The 17355-nt window shown below is 45.2% G+C and overlaps 4 protein-coding genes across 4 annotated transcripts; 3 read left to right on the top strand and 1 right to left on the bottom strand.

The window, feature by feature from the left end:
* On the top strand, positions 1-3777 carry LOC127760437 (integrin-linked protein kinase 1-like). The gene is made up of 12 exons (XM_052284697.1): positions 1-504; positions 789-863; positions 956-1051; positions 1244-1329; positions 1448-1568; positions 2148-2227; positions 2316-2378; positions 2468-2586; positions 2711-2796; positions 2924-3045; positions 3243-3354; positions 3475-3777. The coding sequence occupies exons 1-12, from the start codon at positions 163-165 to the stop codon at positions 3577-3579; spliced, it is 1407 nt and encodes a 468-aa protein (XP_052140657.1). The 5' UTR covers positions 1-162; the 3' UTR covers positions 3580-3777.
* A 19-nt stretch (positions 3778-3796) lies between these two features.
* LOC127760438 (GDSL esterase/lipase At5g45670-like) lies at positions 3797-5723 on the bottom strand. Its single transcript, XM_052284699.1, has 5 exons — positions 5339-5723; positions 5115-5239; positions 4729-4974; positions 4369-4624; positions 3797-4267 (listed from the first exon to the last, which is right to left on the bottom strand). Exons 1-5 carry the CDS (start codon positions 5721-5723, stop codon positions 4044-4046), a joined length of 1236 nt encoding a protein of 411 aa, XP_052140659.1. The 3' UTR covers positions 3797-4043.
* A 6346-nt stretch (positions 5724-12069) lies between these two features.
* Positions 12070-12815, top strand: LOC127760550 (uncharacterized). Its single transcript, XM_052284832.1, has one exon. It carries the CDS (start codon positions 12107-12109, stop codon positions 12533-12535), a length of 429 nt encoding a protein of 142 aa, XP_052140792.1. The 5' UTR covers positions 12070-12106; the 3' UTR covers positions 12536-12815.
* A 2447-nt stretch (positions 12816-15262) lies between these two features.
* LOC127767175 (uncharacterized) lies at positions 15263-17069 on the top strand. Its single transcript, XM_052292426.1, has one exon. It carries the CDS (start codon positions 15273-15275, stop codon positions 16410-16412), a length of 1140 nt encoding a protein of 379 aa, XP_052148386.1. The 5' UTR covers positions 15263-15272; the 3' UTR covers positions 16413-17069.
* Positions 17070-17355: the final 286 nt, after the last annotated feature.

Genomic DNA, 17355 nt, shown 5'->3' with positions numbered 1-17355 from the left:
TCCTCCCCTCGCGCGGCTGCCTGCTAGTACTTCTCCCCTCCCCCTTCTCGCCGCTCTACTCAATTCCGCCGTCAAAGTCTTCGATTGATCCGATCTCTCGTCTCGTCTCGTCCTCCCCATCGGAACCCTAGCCGCCTCCCGTGCCCGCGCCCGCGCCGCCACATGGAGCCGAAGCCAAGCACGCCGACGGCCGCGGCGACCCCGCGGTTTAAGCTGGGGAAGCAGTCGTCGATGGCGCCCGACCGCGGCGGTGCGGGGGAGAGCTCGGAGGAGGGGTCGAGCGAGGCGGTCGGGGTCATGGGCTTCCAGCTGATGTACATGGCCCACGAGGGCGACGTCGAGGGGATCCAGGAGCTCCTCGACGCCGGCGCCGACCCCAACTTCCGCGACTCCGACGGCCGCACGGCGATGCACATCGCCGCCTGCGAGGGGCAAGCCGAGGTCGTCGAGCTGCTCCTCCAGCGTGGGGCGGATGCTGTCGCCGAGGACCAGTGGGGCAGCACGGTGAGCCTCCCTGAACTTTGTTTTGTTTTGCTGCTATTGGTGATTTTATTGCTCTAGCTGGAAAACCTCATGATTACTCGGGGATAATCTGAGTTGAATTTGGAACTCCCATGGAATGGTATTAGATGCAAGTTTTAGTCAGTAAGTACAATGATTGATTGACGCGAACATGGTCTTAGTCACCGAGGGAGATGGATTCGAGATAATACTTCTAATATATATGTTTATTTCTAGGTTGCTATTTTAATATGCGAGTGTTGTATCATTTGTCTACCATCTGGCAGCCTTTGGCAGACGCATTGCATTACCAGAACCATGATGTGATCAAGATCTTGGAAAAGCATGGCTCCAAGCTTAAGGTACTTCCGAACTATTATGTACGGGCATTTTGTCTTCCTGATGTACTGCTATGTTCAAGTTTTCTGAATTTATTTCCTTTTTTTTTTTGAAGATTGCTCCTATGCATGTTAAAAATGTCCGTGAGGTTCCTGAGTACGAGATTTCCCCGAACGAGCTAGATTTCACTAATGGAAATGGTATATCGAAGGTGTGTATATATGAATATGTTAGCCTTTCTTTCTTATTTGAAATTTTCAGTTAGAGACACAATCTGCCAGTCACAATGTTTCTAATTTGTTGACTTGCTGACCCCTACTTTATGTACATAATTTTAAATATGTTAGGTTGCTCCATCAATTTTCGTCAATTATGTTTTATATCATTTTCATCTGTTTCTCAGGGTACATTTAGGAAAGCAACATGGAGGGGCATTCTGGTTGCTGTTAAGAAGCTTGATGACGATCTAATTATGGACGAGAACAAAGTGTGGGTTGGTTCCATTGAGTAGTATTCAGTTACTGTTTTACTCGTCTTTTTTCACTTAATTGTAGACTCCGTCTGAAAAATGTAGTTCCCTGACAGATTAGATTGGTTTGCATTGCAGACAAGCATTCAGAGATGAGCTTGATGTGCTACAACTAATACGGCATCCGAATGTCGTGCAATTTTTAGGTGCTGTAACACAAAGCAGCCCAATGATGATTGTAATGGAATTTATGCCCAAGGTTTGTCCTATAGGCAGCGCTTTTTTAAATTTGCATTATTCACATATCTGATCATCTTTAGATCTGAGACCTATTTGATAAACTGCAATAGGAGCTGCTGCTTTAGATGAACTTTTCTAGTTACCTGGTCATTCATAGTTCTGAGTGATAAAATGTTGTTGCCATTCTCAAGTGGCAATGCCAGATCTGTTTTTCCTTGTCTTAGCTGTTGCTTTTCTTTTGTTGGAAATATTTGGCCAACTGGTAATGCCAATTTAGCCTTCACTCTTTCTTTCTAGCTGCTAATATTTGGTCGCAAGCACAATAGATCAGTGCAAGCTGGATATATGTGTACCGAGCTTAACTTTGCTGTTTTGGTCCACCAAAATATGTTCATAGACTAGATGGACTTTTCCCTAACTACTTTCTGTTTCTAGCTTTTTTAGAAGGTGAGCCCCACTACAAAGACAGATCACTAGCTTTGTTAACTTCCTATTAGTATTCTGTTAATGTCAAATGGTTCATGACTATGCATGCACTTGAGTATGAAAACACCTTTTTTTAGTGAACTGATGAGAACTTTGGAATTTTTGTTCTCAGGGTGATTTGCGCAAGCACTTGAGTAGGAAAGGGGCTCTGGAACCGTCATATGCAGTGAAATTAGCTCTTGATATTGCAAGGTTCGCCTATCATGACCTGAATCTCTTGGTTCTACTTTTTTGTTGCTATAATGAAGACTGATTTGCAGTTCTCTCTGAAATCTAATAGAGGGATGAATTATTTACATGAGCATAAACCTCAAGCTATCATCCACCGTGACCTTGAGCCTTCGTGAGTACTACTTTTATTTTATTTCTAGACCAGATGCTTTGAATACATGATTTGTAAAGGCTTCTTCTATCCATTGTGTAAGACAACAGAAACATATTGAGGGATGACACTGGACATCTGAAGGTGGCAGATTTCGATCTGTGTAAGATGCTAAAATGGAGAAGAAAAGTTAGAGAAGAGAAAGCTGTAACTTCTCCAGGCAATGCATGTAAGAAAATTCATACTGAATTTGAGCTATATATTAGTATCCATCTTACTGTTCCAAAATATCATCACTTACATTTGTTTACCTTCTTTCTGCACTGATAATTGGCATGACAAATATGTTGCAGGTAGGTATGTAGCTCCAGAAGTCCTGCGAAATGAAGAATATGATACTAAAGTGGATGTCTTCTCATTTGCTTTGATACTTCAAGAGGTAAAAGTGTTGCTATGCAACATTCTGTATTCCTGTGCCACTATGAACTGTAAAGTAAAACTGCTGAACCTACTCCCAGAGCCCCCTAGAAGACCAGTTTTTGTACTGATATTCCAAACATTTTCAGATGATTGAAGGATGTCTCCCTTTTTATGACAAGAAAAATAATGAAATTGAGAAGGCACATAATTCTAAAGAAAGGCCACCTTTCAGAGCTCCTCCAAAGCATTATGCTTACGGATTGAGAGAGTAAGCATTCCTTCTTTTGTTTTGCCTGTGGTAACTACTAAATTGTTTGGAGCACTATTATGACATATTTTCCATTGCAATCTTCTTGCGTACAAGCTTCCGCAATCTGTGTTCCATTTGCCTATCTGGAACTTTGAACTTTTATGTGCCACTATTTCACCCTGAACTGACCACTTTTCTGCTCCACACTATGATAGGTTGATTGAACAATGCTGGAGTGAAAATCCTGCTAGCAGGCCTGACTTTAGAACGATCATTGAACAATTGTCTTATATCCAGAATGAAATATCTCAGAGAAACCGTTGGAAGGTAGCGGCTAATGTCTTTCCTGCTGTATTGCAATGGTCTTCTGAACATTCTGTCATAGTAATAGAGAAATTGTTCAAGTAACAGATTGATTTACTTTGGCTGTGCCCTTGTCTTGAACAGGTGAAACCTCTCAAATGCTTCCTGAGCTTTGAGGGCATGTGGAAGAAAGATCGAAATGAGGGCAGCACCACTCGTTCATCACGTTCATCGAGATCCTATTTTTAACAGTCAGTTGGGCCTGTTGTTGATTTCGTGTGGAGGATTGTATGCATGATTGATAGAAAATCAACTCATTATATACCATAGATTTGTGTTTCACTGGAAATAGTTTTGCAACTTGTTGCTTCACTGTCGATCACAATGCGGTTGTACATCAGACAGCATTGAAAGCAATACAAACTGGAATATACAGACTGTTGTTTTTGTTGTCTTCTGTTTCTCTTTCAGTAACATTGTAGCAACAGTTACAGTTGCACTGTAAAACGTCTGCAACTAGCATATACTGACATACTCCATACAAGTATAAGATGCCCACACATGTTCTGTAAGTTCTACACCATAGAAGCAAAACATATGAGACCTCCGGCGTCCTCCCGCGTATTAATTCCCGCACAATCACGAGAGAGAAGTCTTGATCCTGATCTTGGACAATTCTTGATGCGGCACGGCGTAGCCCGCAGGCACCTTAGCTAGAGCTGAGCGAGCGTGCTCAGGTCCACCGGGTAAACGTCGGACCGCATCGCCGCGCTGTAGGCCCTCCGGCCGACGAAGATATTGGCGGCCTCCGTCGGGTGGAACGCGTCCCAGAAGAGGTACTCGTCCCGGTTGGCGCACGGCGCCTGGTACGGGAGGCACGTCACCTGCCCGTTGTTCCTCCCCACCCCGCAGCACCCCCTGTTCGTCACCGCCAGCCCTGAAACCATCGGTACGTGAGCCAGCACACCGGCCCACCCGTCAAGATAACGTAGCAGTTCTAGGCACATCTCGTTTTGGGGCTTGCCTTGGAGTACGTACCGTGCTCCACCGGCGTGCGCATGATGCTCTCGAAGATGCCGTAGCAGTTGATGTAGGTGAACAGCGCGCCGGGCAACAAGCGGTTGAACTGGTTGACGAGGACGACCACCCTCCGGTTGAACATCCGGACTGCGCTGTTGATCCGCTCGATGCAGGTGACGCCGTTTCGGCTGTTCTGCGCCAGCTCGTTCGGGCTGCACCCCACCTGCCCTACCCCGAATACCGCCACCTTCCTGGCCCCGTAGTTGTACAGCGTCTGATCCAACACAGTGACGCAGACAAGATTTGAGTTCCAGTGTCATGTCGCATATATCGTCAACACAGTAACTAGTTGCAGGCTCGAGTGTAATCGATCCTGACCCTGAGCTGCTGCGCGTACTGGTTGATGAGCACGTCGGCGTACTGCTCCGGTGTGTACTGCCGGCTGGTGGGGTAGAACGCCGGCATGAAGTAGTTGTTGAGGTAGTCGTTGCTGCCCATTCCGACGGTGAAGATGCACTGGCTCAGGCGGTTCGCCGCGGCGTCCTCGCCGCCCAGGATGCTAACCAGCTGCCGCACGGCCGCCTGGTAGTTCTGCAGCTGCGCGCTGAAGCTGATCCGTTCACCCTGTGTCGAACATACGTACATACGTGTGGGCTATTTCCAGCGTGCAACGCTCGAAACACATGCATGGTTCGAATAGTACATGTTGGTTTATGTGTGCGTCAGTGCGTGTCGCGTGTGTATAGCTGTGCGTACGTGCGTACCAGTTGCTGTCCAGTGTCGTCCCGGATTCCGGCCGCAGCAGAGGCGAAGTTGACGCCGGTGAGGAGCTGCTCACTTGTTGCGCCGGCGTACGGGGGGATGTAGTCGTCGAAGCCCAGAAGCCGAGCTACAAAATGGTGCATGGTACGTATCGATCGACAAATGTGATGCTATATATATTAGATCAACTGACCAAGTAATCAACGGCAGTAACACATCGGCTTACAGATGGCATCGGCCGTGGTGAGGCCGTTGCTGAACCGGCCGGTCGCGCCGCCGGGGAAGTCGACGCCGTAGGGCGGGTAGTTGGCCCGCGCCATCGACGCGATGTTGTTGTTGTTCCCGTTGTCCACGAGCGAGTCCCCGAACACGAAGTAGCACGGCACCTGCGGCTCGGCGCCCGCGAGCCCGGCCGCGGCCAAGAGAAGCAGCCGCCGAAGCAGCGGCACGCACGACACCCGCTCCATTCCCAGCCGCTGCACTAGACGCGCGCGCTGGCCGGTTTTAGAAGGCGATCGACCTGCACGCAGGCGCTGGCTTGGACAGTGTAAGATGCGCGGGCGCCGGCGAAACGAGACGCCGACCGGCCGACACGACACGCCCGGGGTCATCGGAGCTTGGTATTTATAGGGCGACTAGATCGTGATCCATCGAGTCGGGTTGCTCGTGCAGCAGTCAGACCGGGAGTGCAGTGATCGACTGAACAGGACAGCGGCTGCCTGTACTGCACAGTGGGGAGGGATGCATGGATTGCACGTGCTCGTTGGAGTCACTAGTCACGGTTGATTGTTATTATTGACTGATCACCAGTGTTGAATGTTGAGTGTGGGTATACATGCCTAACGTTTTACGTTTTACCGTTCATCTTATTTAAAACGTAAAATCTATCTCGAGAAGCCTCTCGATCCCACACGCTGGTGTAGTCGTCTGATCTGTTCCACATGCCGATATTACCAAGAAGGCCAGAACAAACCGAATCAGAAGGCATGTGACGCACTCTGCTACGCTAGAGAGAGAGTAGTTTATCCCCTATGTTTTAAGCAAATAGGAACCACTTATACTTCAAATTAAATTTTCTCTTAAATAACTTATCCGATCTATGATCCGATTACGTAATAGTGTTCGTAATAATTAAATCTTTATAGTAAGATCTCACATGATTATATTTTGATGAAAAATTATAAATTACTTTTATAATATATCTAAATTACTTTTATATTTCACTAAATTACTTCTTAGGCATATTATAGTAAATTTAGTAAAGTCTAAAAGTAATTTACATAAATTATAAAAGTAACTTAAAACAAAAAGAAAGTTACCTTATCACGACATCAAAATTAAATCCGTTATGGAGGTAAAAACATGAGTCTAAATAGAAATTAAATTTAATCAGCACAAATTACTCATTGACTAAAAATGATTATAAAATAAACAACTCACAATATTATGAATAACATTATGGATGTATAGATTTCTTTTAATGTCGTAACAAGTTACTTTATTTTTTTTAAGTTACTTCTATAATATAGGTAAATTACTTTTATGACTAAGAAGTAATTTAATGTAATCTAAAAGTAATTTACATAAATTATAAAAGTAATTTGTATTTTTTTCATAAAAATATAGTCATGTGAGATCTTGTTATAAAGATTTAATTGTTATGAACATAATGGTGTAATCGGATCGTAAATCGGATGACTAATCTAAGAGAAAATTCCATAAGAAGAAAAAAATACATGCACTTTTGAGTATACTAGTAGCAATTAGATATGAGATTGAGGTAGTTGGTTATGACTATACAGAGAACGGTCTCGTTGTAGACACGTCCTATTTAAAAGTTTTATAAAAAAATAAAAAAATTCATGCATAAAATACTATTCATGTTTTATCATCTAATAACGATAAAAATACTAATCATAAAAAAATTAAATAAAATAAAAAGTTAAACGTTAAACATAAACAGTGGAATACTGTACTTATTTTAGAACAGATAAAGTATTTATCATGTTCATCAGCGTAAAAATAAAGAAGTGTTAAAAACCCTACAGATGAGATTGTACGATGCGAAGGAGAATCTCCCGGACACGCCACATGCAGACATTTGAGAAATCTGTTCACAGATCTCGCATGCAGCCCGACCGATTGGAGTATTTGAGTAACACCACTAAACCAGCTAGACCCACACCCTTTCATCAGAGTACGTTGAGACTGCTACATTTTGACTGGTTAGGCTGCCCCAATCTAGATTTATTGCACCGTTTTGGTAGGGATCATCTGCCCCTTTTTATACTACCTTTTTTTAGACCGATCGGCCGGAGCAAGGCCCGGCACGCAGAAAGCCATACGGCTAATGAGCAGTCACAACTCACAATCCACTTCACATGCTCACGCAGTCACGCTTCTACAGTTCTGCTCTTCTACCTCGGTTTAAGTCCATTGAATTCGGCGTGTCCAACCGCAGCCAGGGGCTCGATTATCCCTTCCCTTGAGGCGTTCACGCTTAGGGTAAAACGAGCGCGATGCTGCACGCGTGGAAGGTTTAATTTAGTGTAGCGCGCTAACCGATCGATGAGAAACGCTGCTGGAGTGCTGGGGATACAGCGTTGCATGTGCTTGGTTGGCTCGGTTGGTGACCGGCGATTTTGGCCCAATCCGCTGTTGTTAACGAGCATTTTGTTTGAGACTGTTGACGAACTCTGTGCTGACTGTGCTATCCGTCGACCGTCGGAACTCGTGACGTGAGCGCCGTGAATTTTGAGTCGGCAGGTTTTGAGCCGTTTTGCTTCATGCTGTTCCGCTGGGGGAATCATGCCGCAAGCAGGAATCATGACATAATTCAGGGGAGAACCATGACGTGCGGGCCGGCAATTAGGCCAGCAAAATATGGCCCATATATGTATGTAGGGACAAGAAGAGGTTACAACTCGTAGGCCACAAGCCCACGGATTTCCACGAGTGCCGGAATACAGGCCCAATTATTGTGGGCTCAACCTTCGGCCAGGAGACACTACCTTGTCACTCAGCTGCAAACTTCGGTTGCACCCAGCACGGAGCCACCGCCCAGCTACCACGGGCAGCAGCCCGGACTCATCATCGAATACACTACACCATTAAAATTTTAATTTCCGAAAGGATTCTGTGGTAGAAATTTTGCAACAGATACTAGGAATATTTGAGTTTGTTTGGGCTCACCTATGCCACACTGACTTCCCCCCGCCGCTCTAAAAGCAGTTCTTGGGAACCGAAATTTTCACCCAACAACCTATCCAGACATACGGCAGTACTAAACAGATGGTTGTATCATCGAATGGCTCACGTTCTAGATAGGTGGGAGCATGACCAAGAAATGTTCATCATATCTAAGACGATTTAGGACTTGATTTTACAGCCACAGATAATCAGACCGGTGCCGGCCTCTTAATTAGCTGTAACTTTTATTTTAGGTAATGAATTAGCTGTAACTTAGGCAAGCTCAAGCTCTCACATTAAGGTGCTCCAGCAAGTAACCCCACATGGGTTGCTACCTCGCCAAGATTCCAAAATCAGCACCGGGGGGAAGAGTGCCCCCTACGTCACTTCGGGTCCCAAGCAATGCCGCTAGCAAGAGCGTCGAAGACGAATAGTATAAGAATGCCCGCCGGCTCGCCGCGGTCACAGCTGAAAAGGGCTCCAGGTTAACCGGGAACGAGCGCTGGCCGGCCAGGCCACCATGGAAGAGTTCCAAGAAGCGGACATCCTGTGGCCTGACACGGCGGCGGTGTCGTCACAGGAAGGCGCGCCGTCGTCGGGGATGCGCTACGAGCTGCAGGCGGCGTCCTGCTGCTCCGCGTCGTCGAGCGGCGCGTCGTTATTCGGCCCCTGCTCGCGATCGGAGGAGTTCCTCTCCGGCGCCTCGTCCACGGCCGGCGCGAGCAACGACGACGACGAGGAGGAGTTGATGGAGGCGGACGTGCTGTGGCCGGACACGGCGCCGCAGCCGGACGAGCAGCCGCGCTGGGGTGCGAGCGGTTATCACGGGTGGTCTCGCGGCGATCTTGGACTGGCCGGACGGCTCGCGGCCGCTAAGCGCGAGGGGTGGAGGCCGGCCGCGTCGTCTCCCATCGACATACCGGCCAAAGTCGCCGCACGTTGCCGCTAGCTTAGCATCGCGCTTCGCGCGCGCGCGCGCTGATCGATTTTTGGTCTCGCGGTAATTGCAACTGCTACTGGAGCTGGGAAGAAATGTTAGCAAAGTATGGATCATTTTAACGTTCATGAACGAGAAGTTGGAGTTGTTTTTGGATATATTTTAAGTTGTTTTGTAAGGGTTTACTTATTTTAGGTAGAGATCATGACGTTTACATTGTATTCTATTAAATTGAATTCCAATAGAACAAAACTGTGAGCAGTTGTTTTTTTTTTCCTTATGTTTTTCAGAACAGAGTTGGAATTGTAATTTAGACGGGTGTTGCTTTTCGATACAAGTACTACTCCTATCTTCTTTATTCGCTTTCCCTTTTTTTCAGGGGATTGATGTAACTTCGTCTAATTGTAGAAAGATAATTGAGAGAATAGGACGTTTGTCCAAACCGAAAGATATATTCTTGCCTTCCTCGGGTTCTTTTGCAGGCAGGGAATCAGGAATTCAGGATAGGAGCCGCGCTTAGTTCGAGTACATTTGCAGCACAGAAAGCTAGATAGCTCCTTCAAGCCAACATCTCGAAAAGAAAAACAAGACTTGCTGAATTGGTTTTCGCCTAACAGTATAATTACAGTTGCTAGCTCCCAAATCTATTTTGGTTGGATACACCCATGTTGGTGTGGAACCTGGGTTTTATAAATTCCTATTATTAACTTAAAAAAAGGCTCTCAAATCTATACTTAGTTGGCGAATAAGGTCGCCCTATCAGACAATTTGGCCAACCTTTCTCCCAAAATGGCTTCTTCACGAAATCTGTAGCCAATCGTAGATATTCCGATATTTTACACGTATTTGCCAACTAGAGGTCACTTGAATCTGAGTAATGCATGATTTATGAGAAACATCACGGATTTCTATGAACCTATAACTTAAAACTGTTTTTTTTAACACAATCTTATGATTGTGAAAATCCTTATATACAAAGGTCGAAGACGTAAATCATCTTGCTTATAAAAATAAGTACAACCAAGAAGAAACTTGGTTATTAGAGAAAATTATAAGTCTGTCAAGAATTAAACATGAGATCTTAGGTGTTACAATCACACACCCCATGTATCATCTTTCTTATTAAAGAAACAATTAAAATAGTTATTATAGAAGAGTTTAAGCTAGATTGGCAACATTGATTATATGATGTCACAACTAATTAAATATGCCAAGCTTAATTTGATATATAATTCCCTACTAAAAGATTGATAAATCATTAGAGAAAAATAATAAAATCTGACAGTAGACAGTAGCCGCATAATTGACACATAACTTGTTATTTCCTCCGTCTCAAAATATAAATACTTTGTTTTTTTCACATGGATTATAGAAATATATGAAATTAAATGGGAATCGTTGTCACTGATTTGAGATGAGAAGTAGCCAAGTAGGTAAAAATTAAATGATATATGGTTGTCATCAGGGTTTAATATTTTTGGCTTGGGCCATTCTATCGATGGTCACTGATATATCAAAATTTCTAAAACTTTGAAAAAATGTTGGTCAATTTTGAACAAAATATTACCAAATTCACAAAAAAAATTCGGCCAAAATAATATCATATTGTGGGGTAGGGGTGGGGGTATGAAATTTTGGAAATTTTATTCCGGAATTTTGAACCCTGGTTATTGGTTAAGATGAGGTAGTAGATAAAGAAGTTGCTATATTTTAGAATGTAGGGTGTATTTTTGTTTCTCTAATTGTTACACCGAATTTACTCTTACATACTCATGAAGTGACATAATAATCATAATCTATCTTTGTCATATCGCTTTCGTACTATTTGGATTGCATGCAAGAATCTAATTTCATAAAATATTTCCTAATTAAGACAACTTGATCAATTTTTGGATAGCTTAGTGGCGTCATCCTGTTTTCTCTATAATGTAAAAGAAGAATTTTATTTGAGAGGTACTTATTACCATAAAAAATTTACCTGAACCTGACTACATGTTCGTGATTCTTCTTATCCCAGAAGCAAAGATTAAACGCACTTACAGTACTGTTTTTATGGTTTTTTTAAATTAAAAGAGCGCGCTGGCCAGGAGCTTTAGGATTACACACCTAATAATTTGTATATATGTACCGTATGAGTAGTAGTATTAGCGCGCGTCGGCGCGTGATACATATACAGATAGACTTTGGTTTTTTTGGAGAGTGATTCCCACTGCTAGAGTACTCCGCCGCCCTGCCGAACAATTGCACGCCAGGTCCAAGCACCGTTGATTGCTTCAGTGTCCGTCAAGGGCTTCCAGTTTGATCCATAACCCACGGCAGCGACCTATCATTTTGTCATCATTAGTAGTTTATTACCTTCTCGCCGTCTCTCAGCACCGGCGTATCTGTCTAAGTACGCCAGCTAAAATAATTCCAAGTCCATGATACTCATAAAAAAAACATCAATCCACGCTAAAAAAAACTGGCATGTTTGGATAATTGTACTGTATATATTATTGGCAACCCGGCCAAAAAATTGTATTATTAGCGTCTAATTATAGGATTATTTATGATAATATTCGTCTTCATCACTCTAGTCATTTAGTCAAGTACGTACTCAAGTACTGACACGAGAAAGGGAACATGCGTGGACCGCTGCATGCACGTCGGCGTCGACCATATTGTTCCTTTCCGATCCGGATCTGCACTGTCAAGAAACCGCGAGCTACCCAGCCGCCGCCCGACGCAGCGACGCTTACAGTCCACTCTCCACTGCGCCCGCATGAGTCATGACGCCATGCGCCGCGTCCCGCGCTTATAAATTAATCCCGGGCATGTACACGCGAGAACGGACACTAGCTAGTGCAGGCAAAAGGAGGATACGCATATATGGAAGAGCTGCAGGAAGCCGACGTGCTGTGGCCGGCGGAGCACCACCGCGACTACGAGCGCTGCCGCCACCATCACCATGCCGCGCAACCCGCGGTGTGCCCGGTGGCGCCGCTGCGGCCTTCATCGTCGTCGGCGCCCGTGCGCATCCCCGCGCCGACGACGACGACGTTTGCGGGCGCGCGCAGAGGCTACTACGAGGACGACGGCACGAGGACGGACTACTCCGCGGGCGCCGGCGCGTCGTCGAGGATTGTGCCCCCTCACGTTTACGTCGCGGCGGCGAGGCGGGGCTCCGAGGGGAGGACGGTTGCCTCGTCGGTGTGCGTGGGGCACGGGCGCACGCTCAAGGGCCGGGACCTCCGCGCCGTCCGCAACGCCGTGCTCCACATGACCGGATTCCTCGGCGGAGGCCCCGACGAGTACTAGCTAGTTGAGCAGCGCGCGGCGGCGTGTTTCGTTGCATCGTGTGGATCGATCGAGTTCGTTACTTTGTACTAGTGTATATCAGATTGTTCAGATTGTAAGTTTTTTTTTTCCTGACGGGATATCATCAGATTGTAAGTTGGTCAGAAATAAGGTGGTTAATTAAGACCCGAAATCATCGGCGTCAGAGAGATAAGGTGCATTGTAATTAAACATGAGAGGGGCCGCTATTATCTGGCCGACGTATGTCATGCTGATTGTGCCAAAAATAACGAAGGTCTGATTTCACGTACACCATTTCGATCTCATGGTGTGGTGCACTCTGCACTGTACTGTAATTCTGTAAGTGTTTTTCTTGAGACTGCAGATTTGTCGTTATTATTTGCCGACGGAGGCTTGTTTGATCATGAAAAGAAAAGGGTTAAGAAGCGACCAAACACAACAGGCGCTTGTAAAAAGAAGACACAGTAGTAGCAGAGCCGGTCTCCACTCTCCATCTTACCAATTTGGTCTCTACCATACCAATTTGTCGTCCTCAGATATATTGGACTACAAGTTGATCATTTGCACACCAACCATCACTGATTTTCTGGCGACTTTGCATGCACTCGGAATTTCCTGGTGGTTTGCTGTCCCTTTCGACGATGACGAAATATTGGTGATATACTAAAAAAGTTCAGACAAGGCAGGCACTTCAGAGACAGGATCGCAGGAAGTGGACTACTTGCATAAAATAGGCCGAATCCTCCTATGCAGCAGCTGGTTCGTGCACAAGACGGTGTGCTGATTAGTTCAAGTCCGGCAAACCGCGGGCTGGATAAAGCATATATATGTTGCACCAAATCTGCCCGTTATGTCTTATCTGGAAGATTGGAACACAAGACAATACTAGAAGAAAGCAAATATACCCTGAGGAAGAATTCCTCCGGGAACGTCTCCCCTACCTTCTGTCCTGTATAGTTTCTCTCACTTTTTTTATAATATAAAATTAGCTTGTTGGGTTCTAGTAGAGATAGACCTAGGATTAACTTTATGAAGCCTCTCAGAAGGATGTCCCCTCTAGAAAGCTAAACCGGCTTGATGATTTTGTCTCCTCTGGTCTAAGCTAATATTCGAGTAGGATTTTTTTTCCAAGCTAATGACACACATACACAAGAAAAAAGAATCACCGAAATCAAAGTATTTGAAGCGTGTATTTGGATCAAACAATCACAAACTATATATTTAATCCATATTTACGCAAAACTACATATTTAACGACAAAGGACCATAAAACTAGATCTAGTAGTCTTATAAATTATCATAAAACTACACATATAGTTTAGAGTTTACATCCCTAGTAGCTAGCACTATTGTTCTGTTAGAGTTCTTGCCTCTTGGGTTTGTAATAGTATTATCGCTGAATTTGTAACCTTACATATGTATTTATGTGACAAATTTAATGCTAAACTAGAAAAAATACCCGTGCGTTACAACGGATGAATGTTATTTTAATCTTATTAATGTTATACGGTTTAGTTAGGATAAAATTTATTTTAGAAATTCACTTGATATTTTTTTTAGAAAATCATGATATGCAATTAGGAGTCTGATTTTCATCTCAAGTTAGCATGTGAGTTTTTTTTAAAAAGATTTCTTATAAGACTCTTTTGTATTTCCCAAAACAAACGAACTTAAAATCCGACTCAAACACGGATCTGTATTTCCAAAAGAAAATAAATTTAAAATTGACTCAAATACAGATGATGTACTAAAATGCCGGAAAAAAACATCTCCAATTTTTTTAATATTAGAGATAGGTAGTTTCCTGTCATTAGCCTTTCGGCTTATAAGCTGCTAAAAAAATTAAATTTTAAAGTCTTAATTTTAGAGTTAATTCGACGGTTTTTTAACTGTAGTTTATATTCCAGCATTGTCTTAAACCGTAAATAATACAAATATAAAAGTTTATTTATGAATTATTATTTTTTCTTATATGACATTTTACGAGTTATCAGTCGCAGACCAAATGATTTGTTTCATGGTTTTGTGATATTATGGATCTAAATATATTGTTTTATGATAATTTTATTAAAATATAGTTACGTAGTTTCTAAAATTTACTCAATTTTTTTTCGATCCATGCAAAGATCTTCGGCATTTTTATAAGAAACGGCCGTGTTTGGTGGTGGGTGTTAGGAACCCATCACCCACGCACAAAAAATAGAGCGGTCCATTAGCGTGTGATTAATTAAGTATTAGCTATTTTTTAAAAAAAATGGATTAATATAATTTTTTTAGCAACTTTCGTATATAAACTTTTTGTAAAACAACACAACGTTTATTAGTTTGAAAAGTTTACGCGTGGAAAAAGACAGAGGGGAGCTGGGAACTCCTGTATCGAACACATACACAGCCGTAGTATATGCGAGGGCTGAGGCTCTACTCCTTGGGAAAAGTAACAGGGAGTGTCGGGCGGAAATTTGAGTGAAAAAAAATACATGAGTGACATGTAGCAAAAACCAAAATGATAAATCGAAGGCCCATGTGGGTCTTGATCTATGAAGGCCGGAAATGACAGCCCAACCCACTGGAGCAACATAATGTGTCGTCCCCTTGGGCCAATTCCATACCCTCATGTAAGCCCATTCACTATCCTTCCAGGCTTTCCAGCCCACCGCTCCACCGATCTCGTCCTCCCTTTTGCGGCTTGCGAATGTCAACACACTGTTTTCCCAGTGCCCGGCGGCCAGATCTCCTCATGCCACTCGTGCTCTTGCGCGACGCCTCCCCGTCCCGACTCCAGAGGACCAGGTTCTCCTGGAAGCAGATGCGCGGCGCGGTTCACCCGCCGAGCCGGACGTCGTCGTCGCCTCCGAGGAGATCAGCTCTGATCACCTCCGTCCCGGCGGTTCTTGCTCTGGCCTTCCTCCTGATCCTTGCCGCCGGCGTATTCCTCTACTCCGGCACCACCACCACGCCGTCCCGGGCCGTCACCTCCGCTGGCCGCGTAAACGAAGCACGTGGCGGGGGCCATGCTCTGCTGTCCCCGACGGTGGGGTCCATAGGTGGTGCGCGCGCCATCTGGGAGCTCCCCGCGGCGCCGGCCAGGGCGGTCCTCTTCGTCGCCCACGGGTGCCACTGCCGCCCGGAGAACTTCTGGCCGCCGTCCCCGCGCTGCCCCGGGTGCGTCGGCCTGCCGGAGGACGTCGCCATCACGGAACGCGCGCTACGGAGGCGGTTCGCGGTGCTGGCCCTGGCGAGCGCGAGGGAGTGCTGGTCGATGGGGAAGGAGGTGAGCGCCGCGAAACGTGGGATCCGGTCCTGGGCCACCGAGAACGGCCTCGCGGACCTTCCGGTGGCCGCCCTCGGCGCGTCCTCCGGCGGGTACTTCGTCTCCAGGCTCGCGGCCGAGATGAAGCTCGCCGCCGTCGTGCTTATGATCGCCGAGGGCTCCTTCGGGCCGGGCGGCGCGCCGGCCGGATACCCTCCCGCCATGTTCCTCCACATGCCAAAGGACCAGCGGAGGGCGGCATTGGTGGAGAGGAATTCCAAGATGCTGCGGAGCAATGGCGTTGAGGTGAATGAGCTCCGGAGCCTGGAGCTCCCTCTAACCCCGACGATGCTGTCCGACAGGATCCCGGGGCTGAACCGGCGATTGTCCGAGAGGATCTGGAGGGTGTTCACGGAGGATGGATTCGTCGATGAGAGAGGGTTCATGAGGAAGGATGGCCGCGCAACGCCATGGAAGGATGCAGTGGTGAAGAGGGGATTCTGGGAGGAGGTGGCTGGGTGGGCTGATCACATCCAGGAAGAGCTTAATCTTGCATATGGATACCATGAGATGACGAGCTTGCACACTGATGAAATGTTCGATTGGATTGAGGAGCACCTGAGCTGAGGTTTATGGTTGATTACTCCTAACCCTTTCGTGATTCTCTAACTAAATATGAAAACTGTACTAATTGGAGGATCCGAGAAGATGCTGCAATCTTCAGCTTGAGGAATTTCTGTAAAATGAATTAGGAGAGAAGGTGGGACGATATTGTTTGTGAAAAATAGACTTGATGTTAACTGCTGTATATTTCTTTCAGTTGGCTCTTCTGCAAATGGACTATAAGAAGCATAAACACAGACACGGAGGTACTGTAGTTTAGTAAGGTTTTGCTCTGATCTGTAATGGAGTAGTATAGTATCAGTTCTATGTGTATCTAGATAAATCTTTTGATTAATATTGTTGCATTCTTGTCTCTGAACAGTCGCACTTTGGTGCTGAAGCCACGGTTTAATTGCTAGATAGCAGATGAAATAGAAAGAGAATTGTTATTTTCAACATTGCATTGTCCCCTTGTTCTGTTGTTCGTATAATTGCAGATAAAACAGGCGTTCATTTTGCCTGTATAGAACTTTTCATTCCCTTGTCCGTAATGTAAACATTTGGCGCCTCCCACCGTGCAAACATCAAATGTCTAATGCATTATCTTTTGGTTAGCTTCATCCCCTTCATGTATCAGACATGAAATTTTCGTTTGTCTGGTCAGCTGTTCACCTAGCCAAAAAATTCTGGATTGGCCTTCCAGATTTGCAGTTAGAGACTCAAGAGTGCAACATGTTGTTCACTAATGTTTTGTTATCCAGTATTGACAATGGTTGGGGTAGGCATATGAAATTCTGAATGTGACCAATCTGGTGAGCATCAGTCATCAGATGGCAAACTGTATACGGCTAGACAATGCCAGGCATATCTGGCGCATCTCAAATTGTCCATATGAGTTCGATTTCTGGACTTGTGATTCTATTTCTGCAATCTGCACTCGTGTTTCAGGCTTTCAGCTCGACGACTT

This window comes from Oryza glaberrima, chromosome 1 (genome assembly GCF_000147395.1).
Source record: "Oryza glaberrima chromosome 1, OglaRS2, whole genome shotgun sequence".
Taxonomy (NCBI): Eukaryota; Viridiplantae; Streptophyta; class Magnoliopsida; order Poales; family Poaceae; genus Oryza; species Oryza glaberrima.
Note: the sequence above shows the minus strand (reverse complement) of the source record. Positions and strands in the feature narration are given on the sequence as shown.

Coding starts and splice junctions, on each gene's coding strand:
- LOC127760550 (XM_052284832.1), top strand. CDS start 12,107: ATGGAAGAGCTGCAGGAAGCCGACGTGCTGTGGCCGGCGGAGCACCAC.
- LOC127760438 (XM_052284699.1), bottom strand. CDS start 5,723: ATGACCCCGGGCGTGTCGTGTCGGCCGGTCGGCGTCTCGTTTCGCCGG. Junction 4,975..5,114: donor ACGACACTGGACAGCAACTG/GTACGCACGTAC, acceptor TGTTCGACACAG/GGTGAACGGATCAGCTTCAG. Junction 4,625..4,728: donor AGTACGCGCAGCAGCTCAGG/GTCAGGATCGAT, acceptor GTGTTGGATCAG/ACGCTGTACAACTACGGGGC.
- LOC127767175 (XM_052292426.1), top strand. CDS start 15,273: ATGCCACTCGTGCTCTTGCGCGACGCCTCCCCGTCCCGACTCCAGAGG.
- LOC127760437 (XM_052284697.1), top strand. CDS start 163: ATGGAGCCGAAGCCAAGCACGCCGACGGCCGCGGCGACCCCGCGGTTT. Junction 2,587..2,710: donor AACTTCTCCAGGCAATGCAT/GTAAGAAAATTC, acceptor AATATGTTGCAG/GTAGGTATGTAGCTCCAGAA. Junction 3,355..3,474: donor CTCAGAGAAACCGTTGGAAG/GTAGCGGCTAAT, acceptor TGTCTTGAACAG/GTGAAACCTCTCAAATGCTT.